Below are 25,789 nucleotides of genomic sequence, written 5' to 3' on the forward strand. Positions count from 1 at the left end.
TTTATTTTTATGACAGATTTTTAGATTGTTGTCAAAGCATCAATAACTATAACAACAATATCAATACCCAAATATTACATGACAAGAATGCATGGAACACATTACCTTCAAGACTGTTAAGCTGTTATTTGAGAGGCAATAGACATGTGCTTCATAACTGCATAAGGTAATATTACTGTGGTGCAGTCCCAAAACCATCAGACGGTGGAAAGCATTCAAAAGCTACTTCTTGCTTTTGTACACCGAATGTCAACAACAGTGTCAGCTAACGGTAATGACAAGTGAATCAGTGTTGCACTTGGGGAAGGTCGTACAACACGGGTCACTGAACTTGTCAGAAGATATTGGCTGCCATCGCACTTTTTGAGGAGAAATCCCCTGAAATTGCCCGTCAAATCATCCCCCTAAGCAGAGGGATTACTGACAAAAACAGAGAACCATTGACCAGCATCGAGGATCTCACACAGCAGTTCTCCCTGCCAATCAGGATGCCTTTGACAGAAAGCATACTCTGAATAAAATGACCCATCAAGCCAGGATGTCTTTCGATCTTGTACTTTCAATTCTGCACAGGTCGTATCCGTGCGAAAGGTTTCACTGGAACACCAAGTATCTCAGCCTTCTCCTCACAAAGCCTGAAGACACCAGAGGCGAAAATAAAAATGTTAAGCCAAGTTCCTTCACAAGGCAATGGCGCTGTCAAGCGTCAAGCCAGAAAAAAGGCAGCCCTGATCCAGACGACCAGATCCTTCCACCAGGCCTCATGACACATGGGGGAAGGCGGTAGAAAGAACCCCCACCTTGCCCAAGTTACCTAAGACTGTAACTGTCACATCCACATCAGGCACACAGGCCCTCACGAATCAAATTTGCAAGAGTAATTACTGGGATGGATCCAGGGGAGGCACAAGTAGCAGATGTTCTCTCTCCACAATAACAAAACACTCACATGAATCAAATTATTCAGAGCAAAGGTCGTTCTTCCGAAGCAATAATATTCAGAGTGTGTGAAGTCCTTTTGAAACAGAGATCCCGTTATATCGTCATTAAGAAAACCCCTCATTATCCTGCTTTTGCTTGTTTACACCGAACCAAACATAGAAGGCATAGTGCCGCCCTGGTGTGTTGGTGCTCAGACTCAGAACGCCAGAGAAAATATCCACGACTGAAGTGAGGCGTGTCATTTAATCAATTTGACATTGTTAGCAATATGGCGACAAACGTAAGACAGACCTGGACTTTATCAAGGGTTAATAACCTTTTTAAATGCGTGAGAAGATACACGATGAGTCATCACCACATTATTGTGTCTACATTTGGCTCGAACACATTAAAGTCAAAGCTGAAAAATATCATGTTAGAAAATTCCGAATTCCGAGTTGTCTGGAATGTGCCGTAACATTGGCAAAAACAAGGACGGGTGAACTTAGTGTTGGCGGGCTCTAAAAAAGCTGTGCATATTCATAGCAATGTTCAGACTCAAGCTAAGTTGGTGTGCATCATGTACAACATGTTAATGCTTATCATGTCGGATTTGTGTATTCTGACGACACAGTAATCTTGCTACATTCTGGACAGCTGCTAGACTGCATCACACCCCTACACCACCATGCCAGCCCTCCCTTTTACACAGACATCATTTCGGCTCTGTGACTACCTCCACTGCCTGCTCAGAGGTGTAACAACAATGACCCCTATTCCATCTTTGTACATTTTATGGCAAGGGGAAATGAAGGCCTAATGTTTATGCCTTGAACAGGCTGTAAAAGCCCTGAGAGAAAGAGGGGAAAGGGTGGTGATGGGTAATGAACCTTCTCTCCTCTAGGCTCTGTGACCTCATGAGGGGTGGGCCTCTCTCCTGGTGTGTGCCGCGAAGGGTCATGACCTCGCTTGCCTGATGATGACATCAGCAGCCAGCTCCCCTGTTTCTTCCTTGAGCTAGCGGTAGCTGGGATTCCTGGGATACCTGAACGGTGTCGTTTGGGGGGGGAGGTCAGAGGGCAAACTCTGCTGGGATCTTAACATGCTTCTCCTTACAAAAACAAATGCTGAGCTGAGGCTCCGCAGGCCACCATGAGCACCCCTCCTGAGGCCTCTCCACTGCTTCTCTCCTGCCATGGAAAAAAATGGCCTACTAACCACCGGTGGCAATCATGTCTGATTTCTTTCTAGTATATTTACAGAGAGCACTACCATAAAGATGAAATATAATCTGCAGGTAATTGATCACCCCTGCTGATTAGACTGAAGTCATTCCACAACTGGACATTCAACATGAGATGGAACTGTTAAGCCAAATTTTGTCCAGATGCTTTTGCTTTCCATGCCATTCTGTATGTGAAAAATGTCAATGTCTGCTCAATGTGAATCTGGATGCCTTTGAGAGTCATTGTTTTGCACATATGCATTTACTTAATTCAATTACTCTAAACTGGATCTACCAAACCCACATAATTTGTACTTTGTGGATCTGACTATTCTTGAAACACTTCTGGCTCTAGCGCCTCATAACTTTTCATAGACATGGACAACCACCTCTATACATGTTTATGGTAGGTAATCTCTCCTCTTCATTCAGCGGCCTTCGGTCAATTCTGCCTTGATCGCTCACTTGAACCTATTGATCTTCTACAGCCCGGTGGCAGTGTGGTTTCTCCTTACTCACCTCTTTTCAAGGCCCCCTGTAAGAAGCCCCCAAAAGCCGCAGATAATCTTTCCCTTTCGTTCTGTTTGAGAATAGCACTTCAAAGTGGACCAATAATAGCACTCTGTAATTAAGATGTGGTTACACATGGTGCAGGGATGTGTGCCGCCTCAGGCTTGTAATTTTTTTACTATCAGGACTTTTATAAATTGGTCCCTTAAAAAGCCAAGTGCCTGATGAGACCATGATGATTGTTTGTTTGTAGTTTTCGCGTGACACTTTTACTTCTGTACCTTTTTCACTACTCAGGGATTAAGTATTGGTGGTATACAAACCGGTGATTTCACCTTAGCTCATCTTGGAAAGTTACAGGGATCTGAACGGACTAGTTCTTCGGAAGACATTGCACTTTTACTGCTAACACACAGGGATGTCAATAAAATTGCAATTCTCCTTGCAAGCTCATTTAATTTTCTGCTTCTGCTTCCAATTTACATGCCCCTGCTTTATTGTTCATTGTCAATGCCGACAAAGCCTTTATTTAGGAGGGACAAATGTTTGCGCTAATAAATATGCATGGCAGAAACCAAAATGTACATTTCTTAATGGCAGTCAATTGGCCATGGTTTGCACCGTACATTTGGTTTTCATTGCAGCCAAAGCGAAAAACAGAGATGGGGCTGTTCTGTTCTGATTAAGCCTATTACAGGATGAAATTGAAGCCGTAAGCCACCAACAACCGGTGACTGGAACAGTAAACCCAGAGTGTCTTTTCTCTCGCTCCACTGCTCCCCAACATCAACAACAGAAACCAAGGAAGTGAAGTGGAGGTAATGATCCAGATGTTTCACAGACGGGCATGCTTACACACTCTGGTGGTATTACCAATGAATTCTGGAATCAATGTCTCGTAGTAGAGGTTGGGCATAGCTTTCAAGTTATCACAATTATAAGGAGTTTCCACATGCAATATTTTACCTTCAATAAGTCAGGGGCTTACAGATTTCCTGCAGTGGAAAAAAAAATGCCCAAAAACAGTTTGTGGTGATGATTGTTTAGGTCTAAATGTAAACTACAGCACTTATGTACACTTGACTTTCACAAACCACAAGGAGTATTTTAACAACAATCTATAGGAAGAGACTTTGTAGGCTAACCCTTTCCTCATGTGGCCTGTACTCAACTCTCTCCCAGCTTATTAGTGGTGGTGGACTGATGATGAAATGGTTTTAAATGCACAGCTGGACATAATAACAAAATATTTTAAATAGTCATCTGCATCTATTATCTCTCTTGTGAAAATGGCTTCGTAGGTCAGTGAAACCTGGCAGTGTTCTTCAGTGCTATGGGGGTAAGCTGTTAGGAGATTGTCAGTGTGACACATGGTGAAAGGTGTGATGATTAAGGCTTTTTTGATTGTCTGCCAGCTAGGGACAGTGTTATTTCACACTATGTGCAGCACATCCTTTGAGGTCAGCAGTGAAAGGAAAGGATCATGTTTTCACCATTGCAAACGCTTAATTTAACCACCAGAAAAGCAGAAGTTTTGTTTGAAAAACTCACTGCTCATCTATCATCTATCAAATTCCAAGATAAAAAATAATAGTCTTTCTGCCTCATCAAAAAAAAAATCACCACCAGATGCCAAACTCATAATGATGAGTCCCTTTTTTTGCTCGGCACATGATACAAGGCAAGTTAAACAAAACACCAAAACCCTCAGGGAAAGAGAAAAGCAAACATCCAAGCTCTTTAAAGCATGGCCATAGCATGGGGCACAATCCCTCATCACAGCGGGGGAATGAGTAAGAGCCCGGCTCGTGTTGCATGATTTCGTTCTGCCCCCGGTCCGTGTTGATGCTTTGGGACTTTGTTCGACAGAGAGCCTATTCTCGACACACATCTCGACACTCGGCTGAAGGAGCCATCCGGCGAGAAGTTATGGACCCTCTGTACTAATTGGGCAGGCAGAACAAACAACACCAGCAATGACCCTCGGTGTGAGGGCCAGTGCTTCATAAATATTTGGACATTCTCCCCTCAAACGTCCCTCTATGGGGCAAAAGATCTCATGGGGGTTTCCAGCTCAAACAGTGCAAGGTTCTGAGCGTTTGTCCCTCCAAGGATCCTGGGGATTAGGTCTTTAACATCTCCAAACATCCTCTACCTATCTGTAACACAGGCACAGCCCCCCCTCCCCCCCCCCCTTCTTTCCAGGTTGGTAAATTAAGTAAAGAAAGGACAGACACATTTCTGTGTAAAGGGTTAACACCGTCCTTTTTACTAGTGTCAACGTGATTGAGTTAAAAATGTGGCTAGCATTGTTTGAGACAAGTACGGACGAAGGCAGGGTTTGTTACAGTTGGTTATAGTTGTGCTTGTCTATATACATAGACTGTACATGTGTCAGGATGTGGCCTGGCACAGTAGGGCACAGAGAGGGATTTACAGTCAAACATCTGCAGAGCCTTAAACAACGGCCCATTCTTTTGAAGGTGAGCTGAAGCCCTTTGCACAGCCAGCAATGTGATGACTTTATCACATCCATCACATTTGGAAGCATTTAAACAACAATTTGTGTTTTATTTGAAGACAGAACAGAAGAGTGCGTATACGAAGCCAGCAAAGGTTGCTTGAATGAAAGGTGGAGGACGAACGTTTTGGGCCGTTTCAGCGGGATGAGAAATATTTTGCTCATCTAACACTGAGCCAGCTGTTTTTCTTTGACCCCACCCCTCACTACAAATTAAGTAATTCCTGGAAAAAAAGGCGTAGACCAGGTCTCAGCACACATGGAGCACCTTGAGAAAACAGCCGACATGTTCCCTCACCCTGTTTGACTTTATAGTGTACCGCCCTTTTCTTTCAAAATCAAACCCCCCGCCCCCCACCTTGCCTGTGAAATGCAAAGAACTTCTTGTAAAAGTTTAAATATATATGCTCCTCCTGAAACTGAAATGGTTGCAGGGAGCTGCCAGGGCTATTTAAAAGTATTTAGGGGTGTTTTGGACGTCACTGGCAGACTGTGAAGCATTGCCAGGTCTGACGGGGGCAAGCTCGACTGAATGGGCTGCTTTCATGATTAAAATCTGCCGGCCAAAAATGCAATGGACCAGTGAGACAGATTTGTCTTTAAAGGTCCATTTCCGAATGGTATTTCACTCACTCTCTCTCTCTCTCTCTCTCTCTTTCTCTCTTTTGCTCAACATTTTAGCCCCCTTTAAATACTTCACATTCTGAGAGTGTGAAATAAGAGCTTTCAAAGTGAAATTCAGACTCAGACACACTTTTCTCGGGAGTCAAGTGCAGTGGCTGTAGGAAAATGAATAGCCTGGTTTCACCTTGTAAAACAGGAGGAGCTCTATAAAACTTGATGAGCAGCTTCATGAATAGACTTGTCTCACTCTATCTAAGAAATATGTTAACTATACTAACAGGACCACCGGGGGCGGACGTCCGCCTAAATACCTTAACACAGTGACCCGAGACCTTAAGGCTCCTGTACCTGATTACTATCACAGGCTTGATTTTTATAATGGCGATGACAGACTGACTGCGGGGACATCCAGGGCTCCACACGGCCCGAGTGCTACGCATGGATTGCAAATCCAAAACCTTTTTCATGTGACATCACACATGAAATACATATTATCTTCGCTATGAGCAGATTTCTGGGAGAGGAGGTGCATTTCAAGCGCAACAGTGGTCTAAGGGGATTTCAAGTGCAACTGTGATGGCAAATGGACCGACGACTAAAACACATGTCAGCACAGACTCAGAGGCAGGCTGCTCACACGTTCCCATGATCCCACAGTTTGTGACCCACTTCCTCCCACCCACCTACACCCTCCCTTTCTCCCTGTCTGACTACAAGGTGCGATCTAGACTGGAACTCCAAACATTGCGCCTGTGTGACTTCCGCCTCTGGTTAGGCTCCGTAACAGGGCAGGACATCTCAGACACGTGCCGAGCCGGCGATGAGGGGGCGATGGACCTGACGCTCAGCCCTGACCTGACGGTAATAATAGTGAGATTCCCAAGGTGCAGCCTGATGTGTATAATGGAAAGAGAGCATATGGGGCTATACATCTAACTTTACCTACTGTTGACAGGCAGTCGACTCTAAACCCCAGACCTCAAGGTAATAACGACGTAGGAGAAAAAAGGCCCCTTCCTCCAGTGTCTGGGTAACATGATGAGTCAGCCGAGACGACTCAGACGCGGAAATGTACGAGCCAGAGCATGGATAGATATTTTCTTCCTTACAAAGTTCCGTTAACACACACCACAGGAATGCTTGTAAATGCGACAATGCTATGCTATACCAATGTTCCATCCTCCAACAGCGGTCTAGCCCCGTAAAAACAATTCTGACTACACATAATTGAGTTTAACATTTGCAGGTAGTACAGTAAGCAGTATTAAACAGTAGCTGTTAAGCAGAGGATCAAGCACATCCACACGCAGTGGCCAGGATAGGAAATGAGAGGTCTTTTATACACCAGAATTGCTACAGAGCTCATACCCTCCAGCTGTTTCACATTGGAGCGTCAGCTCTCTAGAGTGGGATCAGAGAGGTTAATTATTCTTGTGCAAGCGTGCGGGTGACACAAAGCAATGCAGGCCGACACCTCGGCCCCTCTCCATCACAAGTGAACCAGTGGGTAGCTCAGATTTATAATGAGAGAGATGACAAACGGGGCCTCACGGTCATAATCTGGCCCGCTGCACACCACGGAGCCTGGACTAGAAACAGTTAAATAAAGGTAATGGACGACTGGGACATCATGCTAGAGACGTGCAGCTTAAATCAGCGGTGCAGTCTTAATGGCCATCTGGAAACGGGCAGGAGCAGAGAGAAGGCTTGAAATGTGCTGGAGGGCTAGAGGCCCACGATTTAGTAATCGGCCGAAAGTTGAGGTGAGCCATGGGAGGGTTGGGGGTGCAGGTTCATAAGTTGACAGGAACAAAAACAGAACCGCATATATCACTCAAAACATTAATGTGACAAGGGCTCAGTGCTCTTCATTTGTCTCTCGTTCTTTCAAAGTTGCACAATATAGCAAAGGTAATACTAGTACCTGACATGTCTCAGCAGCAGCATTATCATACCTGTGGTTTAGCTAAACCCTAACTCTTCTTTGCCCCAAGAAAGCATTACATTTGTTTGTGGAAGTGCTGTGCCATGAGTAAAATGACTAATGACTGGTGGTGTGGGTGGGTGTCGTTATGTGTGTAGGGGGTGTGTGTGTGTGTACTGTTGCTGGAGGAAGACCTTGAATGACGCTTCCCACCAGGTCAGAGATGTGACAATGTGCAGAGGGGCAGAAGACAGATGGGGGAATTATATCTGCCACCCTGCTGTGTTGAAGGGTAACGGGGAGTAGAGAGGATGGAGGAGCACTCACTAATATCTGGACACTGAAGGGATGAGGAGTGCTTGAATCACATGTGCCATTCTAATCCGTACATAGTGAGAGGGAGCGAGTGAGAGAGGGGGGAATCCATAGAAATCCTGAGATAGGACATAAAGAGCGTTTGTGTGTGAGAGTGAGTGAGGAGAGAGAGAATGTGTTGGCACCATCTGACATTTAGCTTAAGGTGAAAGTGTACGAAATAGCACAATTTTCTATAGCGAGAACCACCATGTTCATGGGAGTGACAGCTTGAGTGATGACGCCTGCAGCGAGATTGTCCTACCCACAATTCCCCACTTCCTGACAGCTGCCCTTTACTTCCTCCTTTCATGCAGGATAAAATGAGGCCCCAAAGAGTAGTGAGCAGCAGTGTCTTCAACCCCCTCCCACAAACACACACACACACACACACACAAACACAATCCCCAAACACCAGAGGACTTGACCTTACCTGACAGCTCCGGACACGAACCCCAACTGGCAATGTCATTACCATCATGAAGTGCAGCTAAAGCGAAAAACAGGCATTTGCCAAAACAGTGGCACATGCACCCCCACCTTTGCTTGTGGGAGTTACTAGTAAGATTAGTCTGGGGCACACAGTGTTTCCACTGCAGCTGACTCAAACCTTGCCCTTGTCAAGACTCGGTTTGGGAGAAATGGGTCACCCAGCAAGAAAGAGAGGTGAAAGATGATGTAAGCCGAACACCGAACGCCCCGATGGAATGCCACAGGCAGGGTGGAATTAACGACAAGCCACAGAATAGTGGATAATTCCAAAAGGCCATATTTAATTACAGAGCAGTTGACAAGCAAACGCTTTATCAGTGAAGCTCAACTTCCATGAGGCCACCATGCACAGTGTGCTGTGCCAGAATGAAGTATAGTTACAGCCCCTACATAATACCTGGCTCCTGTTCCCTGCCTTAGGGCAATGTGGAAAGGTTGACTTTAATGTTTTTTTGGGGAAATCTGCTCTTAATGACAGACATAAATGGTTGTGAGGCTTTGGGGAAATATATAGATGCCCTTTAGTGACATTTGAGAACATTTAGTGTTATACAGGTAAATAGCTATAGCAAGTATGTGCTTTGTCTAACTGGCTGATGACAAGAGATTAATTTCTTGTGTGTTTAAGATCACACAGGGAACACAGTGTTGGCTCACTGTTTGCTTTAATTGATATTAACGCTTCTTGTATGCTGAAGAGAGGGTTTCTGGCCCATGGGAAGTGGATTCAAATTAGCATCCTAGTTCACTAACCCCAGTTGTAATGGCAGAATACCATGTGCATTAGAGACATTTCCTGAGGATAAAGAAAAGAAGTCAAGTCTTTTGGTTTTTTGTAAATCGGTTCATAAAAGGGTCTTGCTGTTCTACTGCTGAGGAGGAGCTGAGCACTGAGCACTGAGGAGCTGAGCACAGTCCTGCCTTCAGTCAGCACTAGAGAAGGACACTTCCCTCAGAAAGGCACACACACACACACACACACACACACACACACACACACACTGTGACTCAGACCCACACAAAATCTCAGTCATACACCCACACCCTCCTGCCACGCCCCCATCAGCCTCACTCCCCTTCTCTCTCACACACACACGCACACACACAGATACACCTCCTGGGAGCGTCAGGAAAAGTGCTCACAGAGCTGTAATGAAAGTCAAATGAGGATACGGACACAGGAGTAGGGGCCATTCGCTCGACTAAATCAAAACCAAACAGGCAACCAGTGAGGTCTAGACAGCCACAAGGGGAAGGAAAGAACGTTGTGGGGGTAGTAGGAATCCGTGTGCGTATGGGGGGTGGGGGGGCTATAAAAAAAGAATGAGGCTAATCAGACTCCCCCACAGAGGCTGGAAAAAGTGAGAAACTGTTGATTAAAACTAAATGGTGGAAGTCCTCCTGACAAGGGCTCTGAGGAAGATGATACCAGGAAATGATGTCATTTTTTTTCTCTCTCTTTTCCTCCTCCTCCGCCTCCTCCTTTTTTTCCTAACAGCTGTGCCGTCTGGTCTACTGCTCTGCTCTGTCCCGTCCCAAAGCCAGCCTGGCCCAAGGCCCACGCGAGTGAAGTCAACCCTGACCCAGAGGATCACACACTCTGACACACTTCTATTCTGGGTCTTCCATTGTGTGACACTGGCTCTATAAACTGAACAGCCCCAGAATTCACTGATTACAATAAAAACTACACAAACTCACTCAAGATCTAACAGTGAAGATAACTGAAGATCTGTTTTTTTCCCCCCAGACTAATGACTAATGATTTTCAAAGCACCAGAGATGGCTGCTTGTCATTGACAAGTTGATTAGCACAGCACATTTAAAGAAATACTGTATATATGTTGCAAGAATTCCACACACCTTGAAACCTCATTTTCCCCTTGAAATCAATTTTGCTGAGTCAGCTCATGGCCCCAACAAAGATGTGTGTTTTCCATCTAGATCTTTTAAGGGTGGAAAAACTACAAGTGTGAGTAATGCTTGAAGGTTTCTCCTGAGGCTGGGGAGTTGTAGACGTCTCTCAGAGGTGCAACATGCCCACACGTGGGACGCTGACCACAGCAATGTTCCTTGTGGACCACATTGAGGTGCTATTGTTACTGGCTTAGCTGGTACATTCTCCACCCACCACACATACTTGTAGGGGGTCTACCAGATATAAGGTGAGGAACAACATTTTTAAAGCTTGTCCTGTTCACCATGGATATCATTTTGGTTCTAGTGTTGTTATTGTTAACACTCAGCTGGCAATGTTGTGATGGTTCAAAAAGTTTATGAGGAAAAAAGTAGTGATCTCATGGCTTCACTTAATTAGGCTACCACATCTCACTTCAGAGGTAAAATGACTTCATGCTAAACAAACACGCTCCCGGCACTTGAGCTAAGCAACATCAGCTCTAATGGTAGCCATATGTTACGCTCATCCAAAGACTCTACTATACTTTCAAATCATCTCATCCCCTCAAAATCCCAGACACCACTGGAACTGGTGACTTTTGGGCCTCCGGTATTACTGAGACATTTTCCCATCAACTGTGCTCCTTGGAATACAACCATCTGTAAATGTAAGGCCTCCTTGCTCAGCACGGCGCTCACAGACCACTATGTTGAGTGCACCCACTTAGCTCATAAAAATTCCATCATGATGAAGAGATGCCTGTAGACACAAACCTTCTCATTGACTTCCACTGTTTGTGTCTCCTTCACTTAGCAACCAACTAAGGAAAGCAGGACGTATATAGATATTAATTGAATGTTTCAGTAAGCGGTCTCCTCAAAGACATAATGGGCTACTGTATATGAGAGACCCATATTGCTCTTTCCGACAGACCTGCAGTTTCCTGAAAGGTTACACTACACCCTATTCTAGGTCAGTTTGAGGTAGCTACATGCCCACAGGCGTCAGCTGTCCTACTTCACGTCACATCATACCTCCGCCAAGCACTCTTGTGAATACCTCATCAATTTTATTTGACATTTTGTTGAACCACACAACATACACATTTATATTAATATTACAATGCGTCCTAGCTTTTAGATGTTTAAATGACAATGCATTGCCATTAAAGTCTTAATGTTTTTTTAGTTAAGAAAATATGTTAAATTCCTCGTGCTATTGGGTGGGGACTTCCCACAGCGGCCAAACCTCCCACTGTCACATACCCAGCAACCTAGCTTAAGTTTTATTACAACAGGGTGCCCTACAATCATTATACCGATACTTAACAATACTTAACGACAACAACAACACAGCATTTCACTGGGAATGTCAAGTGGGCACCTTGCTTTATCAGTGTATCGTTGAATTTGGCCCATACATTAAATTACCACGAGGTTCCACAGATACTTTAAAACATCAGGTGCTCCTTTATAAACACAATAAGTCAACCTATTAGGCACCCTATTAGGGCAAGGAGCTGATGCAGCCCTGGCACAACGCACAACCTCTTGCACCTCATTCCACCTGGGCAGGCCATCGTCCATTGGTTAACTATCCAACTGGAGGAATGTCTGCTGGTATCACAAGGTCCACATGCTTTTGATTGTCAGTACGTACCCACTGAAGATACTCCTCAAGGTCCTTTCTTTCATCTCTCAAACTACCCGTTTTGTCTTGAGTGAGTAAAGACTTTACAAACTTACATGAATCCTTAAATGGCTTGCTCTTTCTTCTTCCTTCCTCGTCTGACGAGTTCCACCCTACTTATCGTAGCCAGTCTACTCTTCACAATGCCTACAGTACACCAATACCTTTGCTCTGTTCACCATCTGCTGATTTCTGTTGCTTATTCAGCTGCCTCCTCTATCGAATCAGCCTTTCAATTTCAACCTGTCGTCTTGATTTGGCTTGACCTTGCTTTTCCTTCCTAGCTTTCTGACAAACTATATATCTTTCTTTGCCATAATTGTAGTTGACGTCACCCATGTGATATCATTTACCTTCCGGTCTACCCTTCAATCTTTCCAAAATTCCTTTAAAATCATTATCGATAAAGACTAGGAGAATAACATGAAGTCTTCCAGTGAACATCAGTCATTCAACTTAACATAATGCGAGTGTCATGTCAGTGGAGGCCACCAAGGACAGCCAACCCACAAAACAGGCCCAAAAATGCTGCGTTGTCTTTTATTTCATGGCACCCCAGTAAAGAGCTAGACAATGACTGGACAATGTTTCCATGTTAGCAGATAGGCTTTTCCTGTGTCCGGGTTTCAAAGCAAAAGCCTGAGTGATTATTAAAATGTGGAGGCCAGGACGAAAAAGCCTGGGGATTTTCCCCTTGAGATCTGATATCACTGTTGAGGTGGATCGAACCGAGGGAGGAAGAGAAGAAGCATTGTTTTCCTTACAGATACAAATCTTCCTCCCCATGCAGTCTTGCTATTGATTACATGCAGAGATAACTTATTTGCTTCAGGCCGCCAGGAATTAATCCATGCCACACTCTTGTTTTCAATTTAAAGCAGAGGAACAGAGGGGGAGGGGCCTGGAAAACAATACGCTCTGGGGCTTCAAAGGCACAAATCTCAGTACGCGTTTGAGAGAATGCAGCAAGTTTTTGCGAGTGTGCTCAGACATGATGTGAACCCCCTGCAGGGCTGATCCGCATGTGGGAGAGAATTTTGAGGGAAAACAAATCGGAGGGGGCTTGGGAAGGCTCTGTGTCAACCAAGAGAGAGAGAGAATCATGATGCAAACAAACAGAAGACTTTTTGAAAAGAGGAGGTGAGGGGTAAATAGTCATAAATATCCTTGTATCCTGAAAGAGTGTTTGTAGGTTTGACAGAAAGACCACCCAATAAAGAATAACATGAAAACTTGTCTTTTCTACTATTTTCCTAACATACTCTACCCCCCATGACCCACCTCCTCTCCCAACCCCCCTTATTTCTCCAAGAAGGAGGATTAGGACATAGACAAACAAGATCCCACGACATCAACTCAGACCTCCAAGTCAAGACTATGGTTGTTCACCCCCAGGCATCCCTCTTCCTGTCTCCGTTTTATCAATGAACTCACTTCAACTCTATTCAGTCGAGGATCTTATCAGGACTCATGAATATTTTGTAGATAAGCACTAGATACTTTAAATTTGACATCTGTTTGTAAGTAAAATAAAGTGGTCAGAAGACATGCACATGCTCATAGCATGACAATTTCCATAACAATTACAGAGTTTCTAGAGAAGCCTGGGTGTAGCCTGTAGCGTTCCTGACATCTCTGAACACAATACAGGGGCAGTCGTAAACACCGACAACAGATTGACTTGACTGAAAAGTAAAACAGCGTTAAACCGCACACCTGTTCACACAGATGTTGGACTGGCCCTTGTTGAAGTTTCCCAAATGCTGAACACATTTCAGGGTGACAGAGGGATCTGCTGGAATTCTTCTTACCAGGCTTTGACGTTTGCTTTATATCTTTTCACGGAATACAAATACATAGGGGAGAGTGGGGTAAGATGAGCCAGTGGGTAAGTTGTACAGAAACATCATTATCTGTATCTGTATCTGTTCAACTGAACTAACTAAACAACAACTAACATCAGTATCTGTATGTGGATAGAATACATGAAGTCAAATAAAATCGGGGAAATATTCATTCGCAATGCAATTGTTGTGCCTTCAAAGCATAACATTGATTTATTATTGGCATACAATTAATTATGAAATATATTTCCACATTCTCATGTTGTACTTCTCTTTCCTCTCTTTTACATTTTTAATTTTAACTAAACTAAGTTTTATGAACTGCCTGAATCCACCACCAACCCCCCTTTACCTGGGGGGACACTGAACACAAACGGAATAAAATTCTGCTTTGCACTGGAAATAGAAACCATTTGGAAGACATACAGCATGTTACATCTTAAAGGGATGGATATTGAATTAAATACAAGGTAAAATGTTGTGTAAAAATTACATATATAATTTATATTTCATTTTTTTCATGGAGGAAATTAACACATACAAGTACAGGTCTCTCTAGCTCCTGCACACGACACCTCCTCCTCTGCCTGCTGTGTGCTGACTCGGAGGGACAGAATATATCGATCAGGTTTCACTAATGAAGTGACTATGTAGTGAAACAAGAGTCCTAAATCAGCAGAATGGGGGATTTAATTGTTAATAATTAAAGATTTACAATTACACTATCTAGTTAATACAATAGTTTTCATATGCAATACAATACAAGCCCAACTTACCCTGTCAGCTGGATCAACTTACACCTAGCAAGTTGAGCCACAAGACCAGTTTTTTTGGGACCCCATATTGTGTTGTCTATTTGAGTTAGACGGACTGTTAAGGTTTCAACTGATGGCACACATCCTGAACTGGTGTTGTATGCATACGTTTTATTCCTGTCTCATATTCCCTTGGCTATTGGTCGACTTAAGTAACTACTGGATCATTTTACCCCACTCTCTCCTATACCCAGTACATTTACAGTGTTGTAAAAAGTCCCATGAATGGCATTTCGAAGTCTCACTTTGCTTTAGACATTTACACTATATTACATAACACGCTCCTGATAAACTCTGAAGCCTCTTTAAAAGCCTTCCAAAAGTGATGATAATCCACTAAGCCTGCCTATTACAAGCAGGGGGTTCTTTGAACAGCCCCCGTCCTCGATCTACGTGATTCACAACAGCACCGTAAAAACACAAATTGGGACCAGATGTCTCACAACGAAGAGGAAAAAAAAAAACTAAGAAAACAGACAGAGACAACCACAACAATAAATCTCTTCCTCTTATACTGAGCTCAGAGAGGTATGCAACATCGCTGAAGCCTGTCTACAAGAAGCTCTCGCTGTCAGAGCCTGTTCCAGTGAGAACCTCAAGACTGTCATTACACTCTGTTTCTCTGTCACAGCACGGGCCCTCCAGGGGCTTTTCTCTCCTTGCTATGGTCACAGCGCCATTATATTTGTGACTGTGCTCTGTGCAGTCCCACGTTTTGTTTATTTTTTACTCCACAGCAGTGCACGACTCCTTGTGTGAAGTCATCCTCAATGGCTTGAGTCATCTCTTTCCCAGAGTCTCTTTGAAATGTTCTACAGCATGATATGAAGCAAACCGCAGCAATTGGCGTCTCATTTTAAATGACGTAGAGGAGCAGGAACATTCCTATTGATGTGATAATACGTCGCTTTCCTGTTTCTATTTACAAACCAGCAGACTCAAGCCACATTAACAGTCTTCCAGACAGACTCAATAAACTTGGTCCGGGGAGGAAGCTGTAAAGAATACATCTCTTCAGGAGGAAATCTAATACACCTACATCTAATACACAGACTGTGGTTTTGGAGGATTCCTGGATCTACACGCTTGAGAACTCAAGCCCTCAACTCAAGTCCCAGAAAGGCCAAATCCATCAGACACCTGATGACCCATGACACACGTCCTTAAGGAGGCTGTTTGTGCGAGCGCTCTCTACACTCTTACAACTTACCTCTCCCCCTCAGAGCTAAAGAACACAACATTTACAAGGCGGTTCACTCTGGTGTGTCTCTGCTGAAGTCCATTAAGAACCTTAACTTCTACACATCAATGTACACCCGTCATCCTTACATGACTTAATTTATTCACCTTTTTCATTATGGTAGTGCTGGGGGGGGGACTATACTATACAGTGAGCTGATATAATACCCATAAATAGTTAATTTAAAAAGCTAGTTAAAAATATATAATGTTTAAAAATATAGAGTTCAAAAATATATAATGGTTTGGCACACTTTACACATTACAGCTACAGCACAGTCTATTGCTAGTGCAGTTTTAGGCAACTTCATAATCAAGACATGTATAATAAAAGTATGACAAGCTCCTTTCCCCCTTACATAACAAACATATCTGTGGCTTTCTTTCTAAAGGAACATACCAGGAGTTACCCTTACTCTAATCTTCCGCTAACAATGGAACAGTGTGCTTAGCGCAGTCATTCAAGTGGGAGCCTTTGGAGGGAGGCTGCAAGCTCATGTTTCAGGCAGCAGAGTTAAGATGGGATCAACTCTGTCCTCCACTCCATGCAGTCTTTGGAAAAACAGGGCAGTGAGTGGTCACTCAACCATGACATCAAGATAGAATACACATAGGTATTATTAAGACAACAATAATGGCATTTGTAACACTATTTCAACCAAAGTGACATGGTGTTCAGTAAAGATCTACATCAGATCTCTGCTCCCACTTGGACTCGACTCTTCTCATGCCTCAAGCCTGGGCTCTGCTGGCAGGGGCATCCAGCATGGCATAGGAACATTTTCCATCTTCTGTTCTATTTCTGTCCACTTTGAGGTAAAGACCGGACCAATGTCACAGCAGAACACATGGTATCCCTATGGACCTCTCTATACTTCAGTACAGTGCCTCAATGCCTTTCAATGATCAACTCTCAAAGAGGCAAACGAGAGAGGGAAGAGTCAAATAGTAAGACTATTAAGCAGGAAAACAGGGTGAGAGGACAAGAGAAGTACACAGGAAACAGACTGTTAGACGGGAAGATAGAAAGAATAATATAGAGAAAAAAAGTGACAGGCCGGTAGAGTGAAACAGAACTTTAGGTGATAAGAAGGGGAAATTACATAGCTGTTCATGGATTTTTCCTCTAACCGGTGAAATGACCCATGAATTAACTACATTTAAACCCCTCAATAATGTCCAACCAACTACATCTGTCCAAGGTTAGTCTTTATGGTATAATTAGGAGTATTTAACAGTGAAGAGAAAATAAACTCTGTTTCCAAATAAAGGCCTGTTAAAACACATTACGGGGTGTGATTTCAACGGGAAATTAAGATGGCTGTGTTTTATAGGGCAAGTATTAGAAATAAACAAAGAGAAGAAAGGAAAGACCAAGAGAGAGACAGAGAGAGAGACAGAGAGAAAGAAGTATTCTGGACAAATATCCCCATGATCTGGAGGTGTTGCAACATGGACCTGAGAACAAAGCTGGTGTTTGTTGCTTCCACGGTTGCATTTCAGCATATTTGAGACTGCTGGCATCATCGCATGCCTGCTGGACGGCCACTGAACCAAGTGGAGTGTTGCCCAATGTCGACATTTGGGGCAATTTAGAGAGGTGTTGCACTATTAGAAACACATGTGGAGGCACGCTCAAGTGAGTGCAGGGGTCAGCGTCGGGGCAGCAAACAGGGCACTCACCACTCACCAGGAAAAGAGGGAGAGAGAGAGAAAGAAAGAGAGAGAGAAGGGGGAGACAGACAGAGAGAGAAAGGGTGGGATAGGAAAGTAGGGAGAAAAAAATGCAGAGTATTCCAGGAAAAGCATGGAGAAATCGTCTCTTGAAGAGGGAAAGAGAGGGTGTGGGAAAAAAAGGAGAGTGAGGGGAAGGTATGGGAAAAGAAGTATTTAAAGAGGAGGAGGGGGGGGCTTCTCTTCAACCTTGAGAGCTGAAACACGAACACGTCCACTGTAACCCCGCCCCGGGATTTGTACGCTCACGCTCAATTTAGGCAGCTCACCTGATTCCTCATCTCGACATCAGTCAATTAGACGTGTAAAAACACACCTCAAGCCCAATTTACCAGGCACCAGCGGACACACGCACGGTAACACTGTGTTTTAAAGAGCGCTTTCAGCGTTGCCTCAAAGCCTTTTCCATTTTAAGAAAACTTATATACAGTGGTCTGCTGTGGTCTCAAAACATTCTGTTCATGAAGAAGCTTTCCCTTTACACACAAACACACACGTATGCATAGACACACATACACACACACACACACGCATAGACACACATACACACACACACACACACACACACACACACACACACACACACACACACACACACACGCATAGACACACGCATAGACACACACACACACACACACACACACACACAGAGACGACCACTTCCCCTTCATCCCCTTGCCCACCACTTAAAGAACATTTTCCGAATGCTTGCAAAAGTTTCCACTGTGCGGCTTGGGGACTTGTAACAATGGATGCTGTGTGATTGCATGTTTCATGGGAGAAAGAGACCAGTGTGGTATTAACACTTTTGCTAGGGACTCGGTTGCTGCCGTAACGAGGTGTTGAAATTACACATGGCCATATTGTGCCAAGTGGTCTTATCTGATGCACGGCATGCACGGTTGCCAAAACACAGATCATCCCAGACCGTAGCTGGGCCCTGTAGCAAGTCCAGGCCAGACCTGGTCACAACCAATGCCATCCGGGTCTCAGAAACAGACGCTATCTGGGTTTCAGAGTCGGTTCTGATCTGGGCTGTGGATATGGATGTGTTGTGGCATGAAATAGGAGACTCATTCCAATGTTAACACACAAAAGCACGTCCCTGATTGCTACTGTGGGAGTAAATCAAACCGCCCTTCCGAGTTTTTACGCCCAATGCAAGCTCTCATTTCATCCTCTGTTGAAAACTTTTTTTTGTCCTCAAATGTTCAAAAATAGAAACTGTTTCCTGTGTCTCCACCTTACCCCCTCTTCTCCCACATAGCCCACCCCCCACTGAGGCCATCCAGTGCTGGGCTTCCTGGAAGCGCTGTGTGTGGGGGTGAAGGAAGGGACTGCCGGGGCGCTGTGTGAGGACTTAAGCACATGACCCACTACACTGCAATAACAAGGTGCTATATTAGAGTGCCCTGTAAAATTACAATACCAATGCGCTTTATACCACAGAGGGGCAGGTGTGTGTGTGTGTGTGTGTACATGTGTGTTACCTACATCTTTCTGATGGACAACTTGTGTAAACCCAGGTGTGTTGAACTTATGGTCACTGACGTCTCTCTCTCTGTCTCTCTCCCTCGGGGGCATGTTTCCCAGCAGTCAGCCAGCGTGACGCTGTGGACATGCCGCTGTCTCCGTCTGGCTCTCTTTCTCATTACTCATCACCTGGCTGCAGTGCTCCTCCCACTCCTATCACCAGCATGACAAACCAAAACCTAAACAGAGGTGCACTGAAATAGCTCCACCGCATGGAACAAAATAAGCATACATCATTCTACCCCCGACGTAGGGGAAATGATGACAGCTATCCTATGAGCTTTCCATCTACAGTATGTCAATGTCCGGGGCAACGCAACTTAAACATACAGGTCCTGTTTCTACAAGTCCCGAGTCATGCTGATGTGAAATAAATAAGAGTACTTAGAATCACTTGCCCAGACACACACAAAAGGAAATATTTGGATGTTTTTATCTGTGGTGATGGGTATTTCAAATTTGCTCTTAAGATATGGTCAGAGCTCAATACCATCAAGAGTTGGTGTGTGTGTGTGTGTGTGTGTGTGCGTGTGCGTGTGCGTGTGCGTGTGTGTGCGCACACGTGTGTGTATGGGGTGAGCAGTAATGAATCGTCTACAGAGTAAGAGTCGAGTGAGGTAGAATGTGACATGCAGCAGTTCCAAACTCCAGACAATCCATTCGTCAAACCAAACAGATGTTTGCTTGGCAGGGGGATCTGCCTTTTTCCATTAGCAGTCTCCCCTTCCCAGTCCCAGCCAAGAGCGACCCTGGGGTTCACCTCCCCAGTGCGGCCACATTGAGCTGTGAGAACTTTCTGGAGCAATAAAAGAGCTCTCTCTATTGATGCGTGATTTCATATCTCCAATCTCACCCACTGGTATGAGGGTGATGGTATGTCTAACGAGCCCTGAGACGTTTCGTTTTTTTAACATTGTTGGCCCCACTCCCATCCACCAAGGAGAGTTGAGATGTGCCGTAAATCAAGCTCTATCAAGAATGCCACTTTTTTTGCCACTTACCCACAAAATGCAGGTTCTGGGGGCTGGCGTATTGACATGAGGAAGCACATTTGAATGCACATTACAACACAGCACAGAAGCCCTGACACAGAGATTCCTCTGCTTGTTAAAGGGGGCTGGACGTTTTTAAACTGAATGAAATAAATGAATACGTGCCCTTGCATTCCTGCTGTGCTGTTATCCGCTTCGGTCCAATCATCCAGAAAATGTTTGGCAGAGGCCATGCCATGCTGTCTGGCCAAGCATACTCACAAGGGGTGGGGGCAGGGCCAGGGGGTCAGCACGCACGCCACTCCGACCGCAGGTGTCTTGCAGTCAGCACACTCAGACACAGCCGACAACAAGAGACAGGAGACTCTGGAGCCAGTCAGTCAGTCCTCATTTGAATAGACTGGACTTCCTACGTTCCCCTGTTCAACTGAAAAGTATTAGCGGGAAACCTGTTATCTTCCACTTGGGGGTCATCTCTGCATTCTGCTAGCACCTGTGCTAGCGCTTATTGCTTGTGGTTTATAGTGAGGTGGGGATGCTGATGCATAGAACATAGTACACCCTCCTCACTTCACACACCACATGTTGATGATGCACAGGCAGCCTAAGGGTGCCATTCAAACTAAGGTTTCCAATGTTCATTGGTCACCTCACTTCACCTCACCACACAGATGGTGCACCATCATTATGTTCCTGACGCAGACATCTCTTTCAAGTGGTGAGCTGTGTAAAATCTTTGAGCGAAAGAAAACACTGAGAAAGTCAGAGCCCAGGATGCTCACACTCTGTGTCTCTCACACACACACACACACACACACACACACACACACACACACACACACACACACACACACACACACACACACACACACACACACACACACACACACACACACAAAATCAGCTTCCAACAGTCCTTACCCAAGATTTAATTTACAAATTACATCTCTCCCTTCTCCATCCTCCATCACATTTGCGCTATGGCTGACTAATTGTAACAGCGTGACGCCACTTTGAACCAAACAGATGGGACCATTTGGGTGCGTTCAATACTGGAACGAGATACTCCAAGCTTTAACCTCCCCGAAACACAGACATCGTCAGTTGCCTGCGAGAGCCTAGTTCCACTCGATGGAATCCCTCTAGTGATGGAGCGCAAGCCAAGGCCTCACTGTCTATCCAAGCCCTGGGTGGCTATGATCCAGCCGTTGGTGAGGGACTCATTATGACTAAGCTGCACAGTGCGGCCAGCTGAGTAACTGCTCTATTGTCTTGTGCCTCCAATGCAATGAGGTAAACAGATACAGGGCAGTCTGAGCCACATTCCTGGATTGATGAAACACCCCCAAATATTTACCAGCTGTTGTGGTGCTTATTTGAATTCCCTCATCAACTGCACAGCTGATTCTAGAACTTGGACAGATTCCACCAGTTGAATGCATTTCCTACATATTTTGGTCTATCCATTAAAACCTAGCCGAGCTCTGGTTAAGATCTGGGTAGCCTTGGTTACAAGTGAGTGCATATCCCTCCCTGTTGTCCCCCCCCCCCCCCCACACACACACACACACAGCACCAGGCCAGGCGTCTCTCCCCAGGGCAAGGTGAACCACACGGCCCAGGCAAGCCTCTTTGATCCTGCTGTGGTTTTTAGCCATTGGAGCCAGGAGGAGCCAGACCAACAGACCGAGGAATGGCCGATGCTATATGGAGCCCCTCCAGTCATGCTGCTGCAAAATATCCCTCCTTTCACCTTGCAAACAAGGTGGCGTGTCTCTCCCACTCTCTCCTCACTGCCCCCAATGTTTTTGCTCCTTGCCAAAAAGGTAAACAGGCTACAACAGGAAAACAAAATATTGACAGAGATAAACAGTGAGTGAACTCAGAACATGTGTGGGCACACGTATACACACGCACACACACACACACACACACACACACACACACTCACAAGGACTCTCAAGCACACGCGTGTTGGACGTCAGAACCTTGGTGAACAGTCAGGCCCTGTGGGACCCCCGGTCCATGGCCTGAAGGCTGCATTATGCCAGGGGTGAGTTTGAGGAGAGGCGTGTGTAAAAGTGGAATGTTAAATAGGAGTGGAATGCTGTTTATTTTTACAAATGTTGAACCACCACAAACACATGCCTCATAGACAGCACTTTTTGAGTTTGTTTTGTTTTTCTGCGGGGGGAAAGAAAGTGGGAGGAGGAATGTTTCTGATCTACACACCTGACTTAAGGTCAGAAAGACACCTATCAGAGGCTATTGACCCAGGTGAAGGTGTGGGACATACAGAATCGCATGTCGAGACAGACAGGATATAACTGGAAAATCCCTTCCACTTCAAATGAAATACCAAAAGAAACCGCAGTCAGTTTGAAATTTGCACTAATGATCCCCCCCTATCAAATCAATCATAATGATTCATAATCTATATAAGCCCTTACAAAAACAAGAGAAAAGAAAGGAAGAAAGAAAGAAAGAAAGAAAGAAAGACAGACAGAGACTAGGGCATGACTAATCACTCCCTGACAGAGCACATGAGCAGCATCCTTGTGCCTTATGGTGACGCTTTAACTTCAATTATGTCAATCCTTACTGAGTTCAGTAGTTACTGTAATGGACACACCTATTCTCAATTCTTCCCATGGAGAAATCATTCCCTGTCTGACTGTGGTACACTGTCTTTCCGTTCTGTTTGAACCGAGTTACTCAGTATTTTGTCTGAAAGACTTCGACAGTCTGGATCATACATGGTCAGCCTATCAAGGGTAGGCAGACATCTACACATAAGTGGCTAAAAATGGAGATAGGTGGGTCTTAAGTGCATTGTAATTATCTTAATTAGTAATTCGTTTAAACAGGTATAGAGACATTACATAGCGGTTAGATTCCTTAGAGACACTAGTAAAATTGTTTAGTGCTCACTGCTCTGTGTGTCTCCTGAACAGACCACCAAAAGTAAAACACAAAGCAAGATCTCATTTAGCTGCCACCCAAAATCCTTCTCTGTGCAGTTATGTTCATTACTTGGCATATTTTAATTTAGTCCTCTATATCTGTTCTTGGCTGTGAGAACAAACGTGTGAAAGCGGGAATAAGACCTCGGTGTAATTACAGTACAACACATTCACAAGAACATCACAGGGCTTAAAATAGATAACTGCATTGCTTAGAAAACAGTGGTTAGGAAGACTTGTAACTGTAAACCAACAGACCACAAGAAGTCGACCGCTCCACAGATTAGTGAGTGTGTAGGGTAATGTGCTAACAGTAGTGTTTTCGCTTTTAAATGTGAGAGTAGGGACTTCAATTTAATAATATACCTTCATTTAAGGATGGGTTGTCATTAAGCAGACTTGAACCAGAAGGATATAAGGCTATGATACCTGTAGAGATTGGCGCGCAAACGGCTTTGTCTAGTGCTATTAAGAATGAAGGGAGTGGCAAAGAAATCACCCGAAATTCTTCTCCCACCCCCTGTTGTCTTTGATGACAGCTGTAATAGCGTGTGCTTGCCTCATACCTGCAGTGAGTCCATCTCCTCAATGAGCTTTAAATAAATGTCAGATCTGCGTGAATCACTACAGACGTCTGTTAACTGTCATGAGTAAAATCAAATAGAGGCTTTCACACAGGTCACACACCGTTAAATGGCTGTCAACATATTGCATTGTGTTCCCTGGCCTATCTGTGTTGTCTCAGTTATTTTGTCTTTAATACAATAATGCCAGGTGTCACACAAATATGACAGCCTGGGATGCTACTGGGGTCTCAACCGATAGGCGTTCGCTGTTTGCTACTGGATAGAACATTCTGGTCTGAACTTGCATGACACCAGCTGCCCAGGAAGGCGGCAGACTGCGAACAGAACAGTGGAAACCAGCCTTAGTGCAGCTCTTCTTGACATGAAGTCCCATGTCTCGCGTTACCTGTAGGCAACATAAAATACCCAAATACCCCTATGAGCTATTTTGCACTTCAAGCACTTATTCTCCTCAATCACGCACAGCCGACTTGGTGAAAAGCTTCTGACCTGCTGTCTTTGCCCTAGCCCCATGATGAAAGTGTAAAAACGTATTTCTTTCAAACTCCTTTCATTTACCTTGAGGTAAGCCATCTGCAGGTAGTTGTAAGGTATCCGTCTGTTGAAGTCCTGGATGACATCCTCGCTGACTTTGTGCATGGACTGCGGTCCCAGTTTGTTCTCCATACAGTCGTTCAGGCAGGAGGCTCTCCGCAGGATCACATCAAAGAACTTAAGATCGGAGAATGGGTCTGCGTCGAAACGATGTTTGTCCTTACATTTAAGTCGACATCGGACTTTAGTGTGGCGGAGCTTAGCGAAGCTGCTGAGCGCTCCCTCCATATAGCGCACCACATTCTCGTAGTCACCGCTGTGGAAAGCGTCAATTGCGTTGTCATATAGTAGATCAAAAGGTTCCACTGCGGCTGACGACAGGAGAATTGAGTGAAAGATTACTAGTAAAGTGCCACTGAGGTAACTGTTCATATCCATCTTCAACAGCTTGAGTCTGCGTTACTGTTCTCACGTTTCAGCGGTCGGTCACAATGTGCGATCCCCGTTTCCAGAAAGATCCCGAGGCAGACCTGAAACCAGATGGACGAGTGACTATTAAATGCAACGTAACAAGTTATCTCAACAAGTTTGTCGTCCGATCACTGGAGTGTTGATAGCAATAATGGGGGCTTTTTAATGACGATGACCAGAGACACATTTCGGCAGTGACCCCCTCCCCTCTCCTCAAACTCCTCCCCCCTTAGATCCAACGAGGAAATGAATGGCCGTGACAACTTCACGCTTGTTAGGTCAACCCCCAGTCAAACGACAGGGAGAAGAAAAAGCCTTCCCATTTTCAACTGTAAAATAACTTAAGGGGCTATGGGGGGTGTGCACCTGCTACAGGTAGGTCACTGTAATAGAAGCACTCATCTATGATCTAATTGATTTATTAAATAGCCTACATGGTCTTTTCACTTGCTCAACAGTCCATCTCATTAACGTCTGCTGCCTTGTAGGCTATCTGTTATGATTCCAATGTTTGTGTACGAACGAATTTCGGAACAGTTTCCGGAAACGTGGAAATTAGTCAGTGGAATCCAGGACAGAAAGTCAGTCATGACCGTAATTAAACTGTTTCAATCAGCGTTTCACGTCACTTCTTATCATAGCAAACACTAAGAGCTCCAGGCACTGGGGTAAACCCACTGTTGTACAGCGTTGAAGACAACTCCCTCTACCGGTCCTAATGTTTCCACAACTGTGAAACATAATGCAGATATATGTCCCCCTCTTGCGTTTTTCAAATGTACAGCTACTACACGATAAAAACTTGCGCCTTGGAGATGTAAATACTTATAAGACTGTGGCTGATAATAGTCGTAGTAGTAGCAGCAGCAACAGTAGTAGTAATAATAAAGGGAAACAAATATTATAAACGCTATCAA

At 44.6% G+C, this 25,789-nt stretch overlaps 1 protein-coding gene across 2 annotated transcripts in view; it reads right to left on the bottom strand.

Moving 5' to 3' along the window:
- Window positions 1-25,096, bottom strand: part of p3h2 (prolyl 3-hydroxylase 2) — a 58,650-nt gene extending 33,554 nt beyond the window's left edge. Inside the window, exon 1 of one of the 2 annotated variants that reach the window (XM_031575444.2) lies at window positions 24,426-25,096. In XM_031575444.2, the coding sequence (XP_031431304.1) occupies window positions 24,426-24,839 (414 nt within the window). In that variant the 5' untranslated portion in view covers window positions 24,840-25,096. The remainder of the gene's footprint in view (window positions 1-24,425) is intronic. The other variant, XM_031575443.2, reaches the window with a different exon arrangement.
- Between the last annotated feature and the right edge of the window lie 693 nt (window positions 25,097-25,789).

This window comes from Clupea harengus, chromosome 10, assembly GCF_900700415.2.
Source record: "Clupea harengus chromosome 10, Ch_v2.0.2, whole genome shotgun sequence".
Taxonomy (NCBI): domain Eukaryota; kingdom Metazoa; phylum Chordata; class Actinopteri; order Clupeiformes; family Clupeidae; genus Clupea; species Clupea harengus.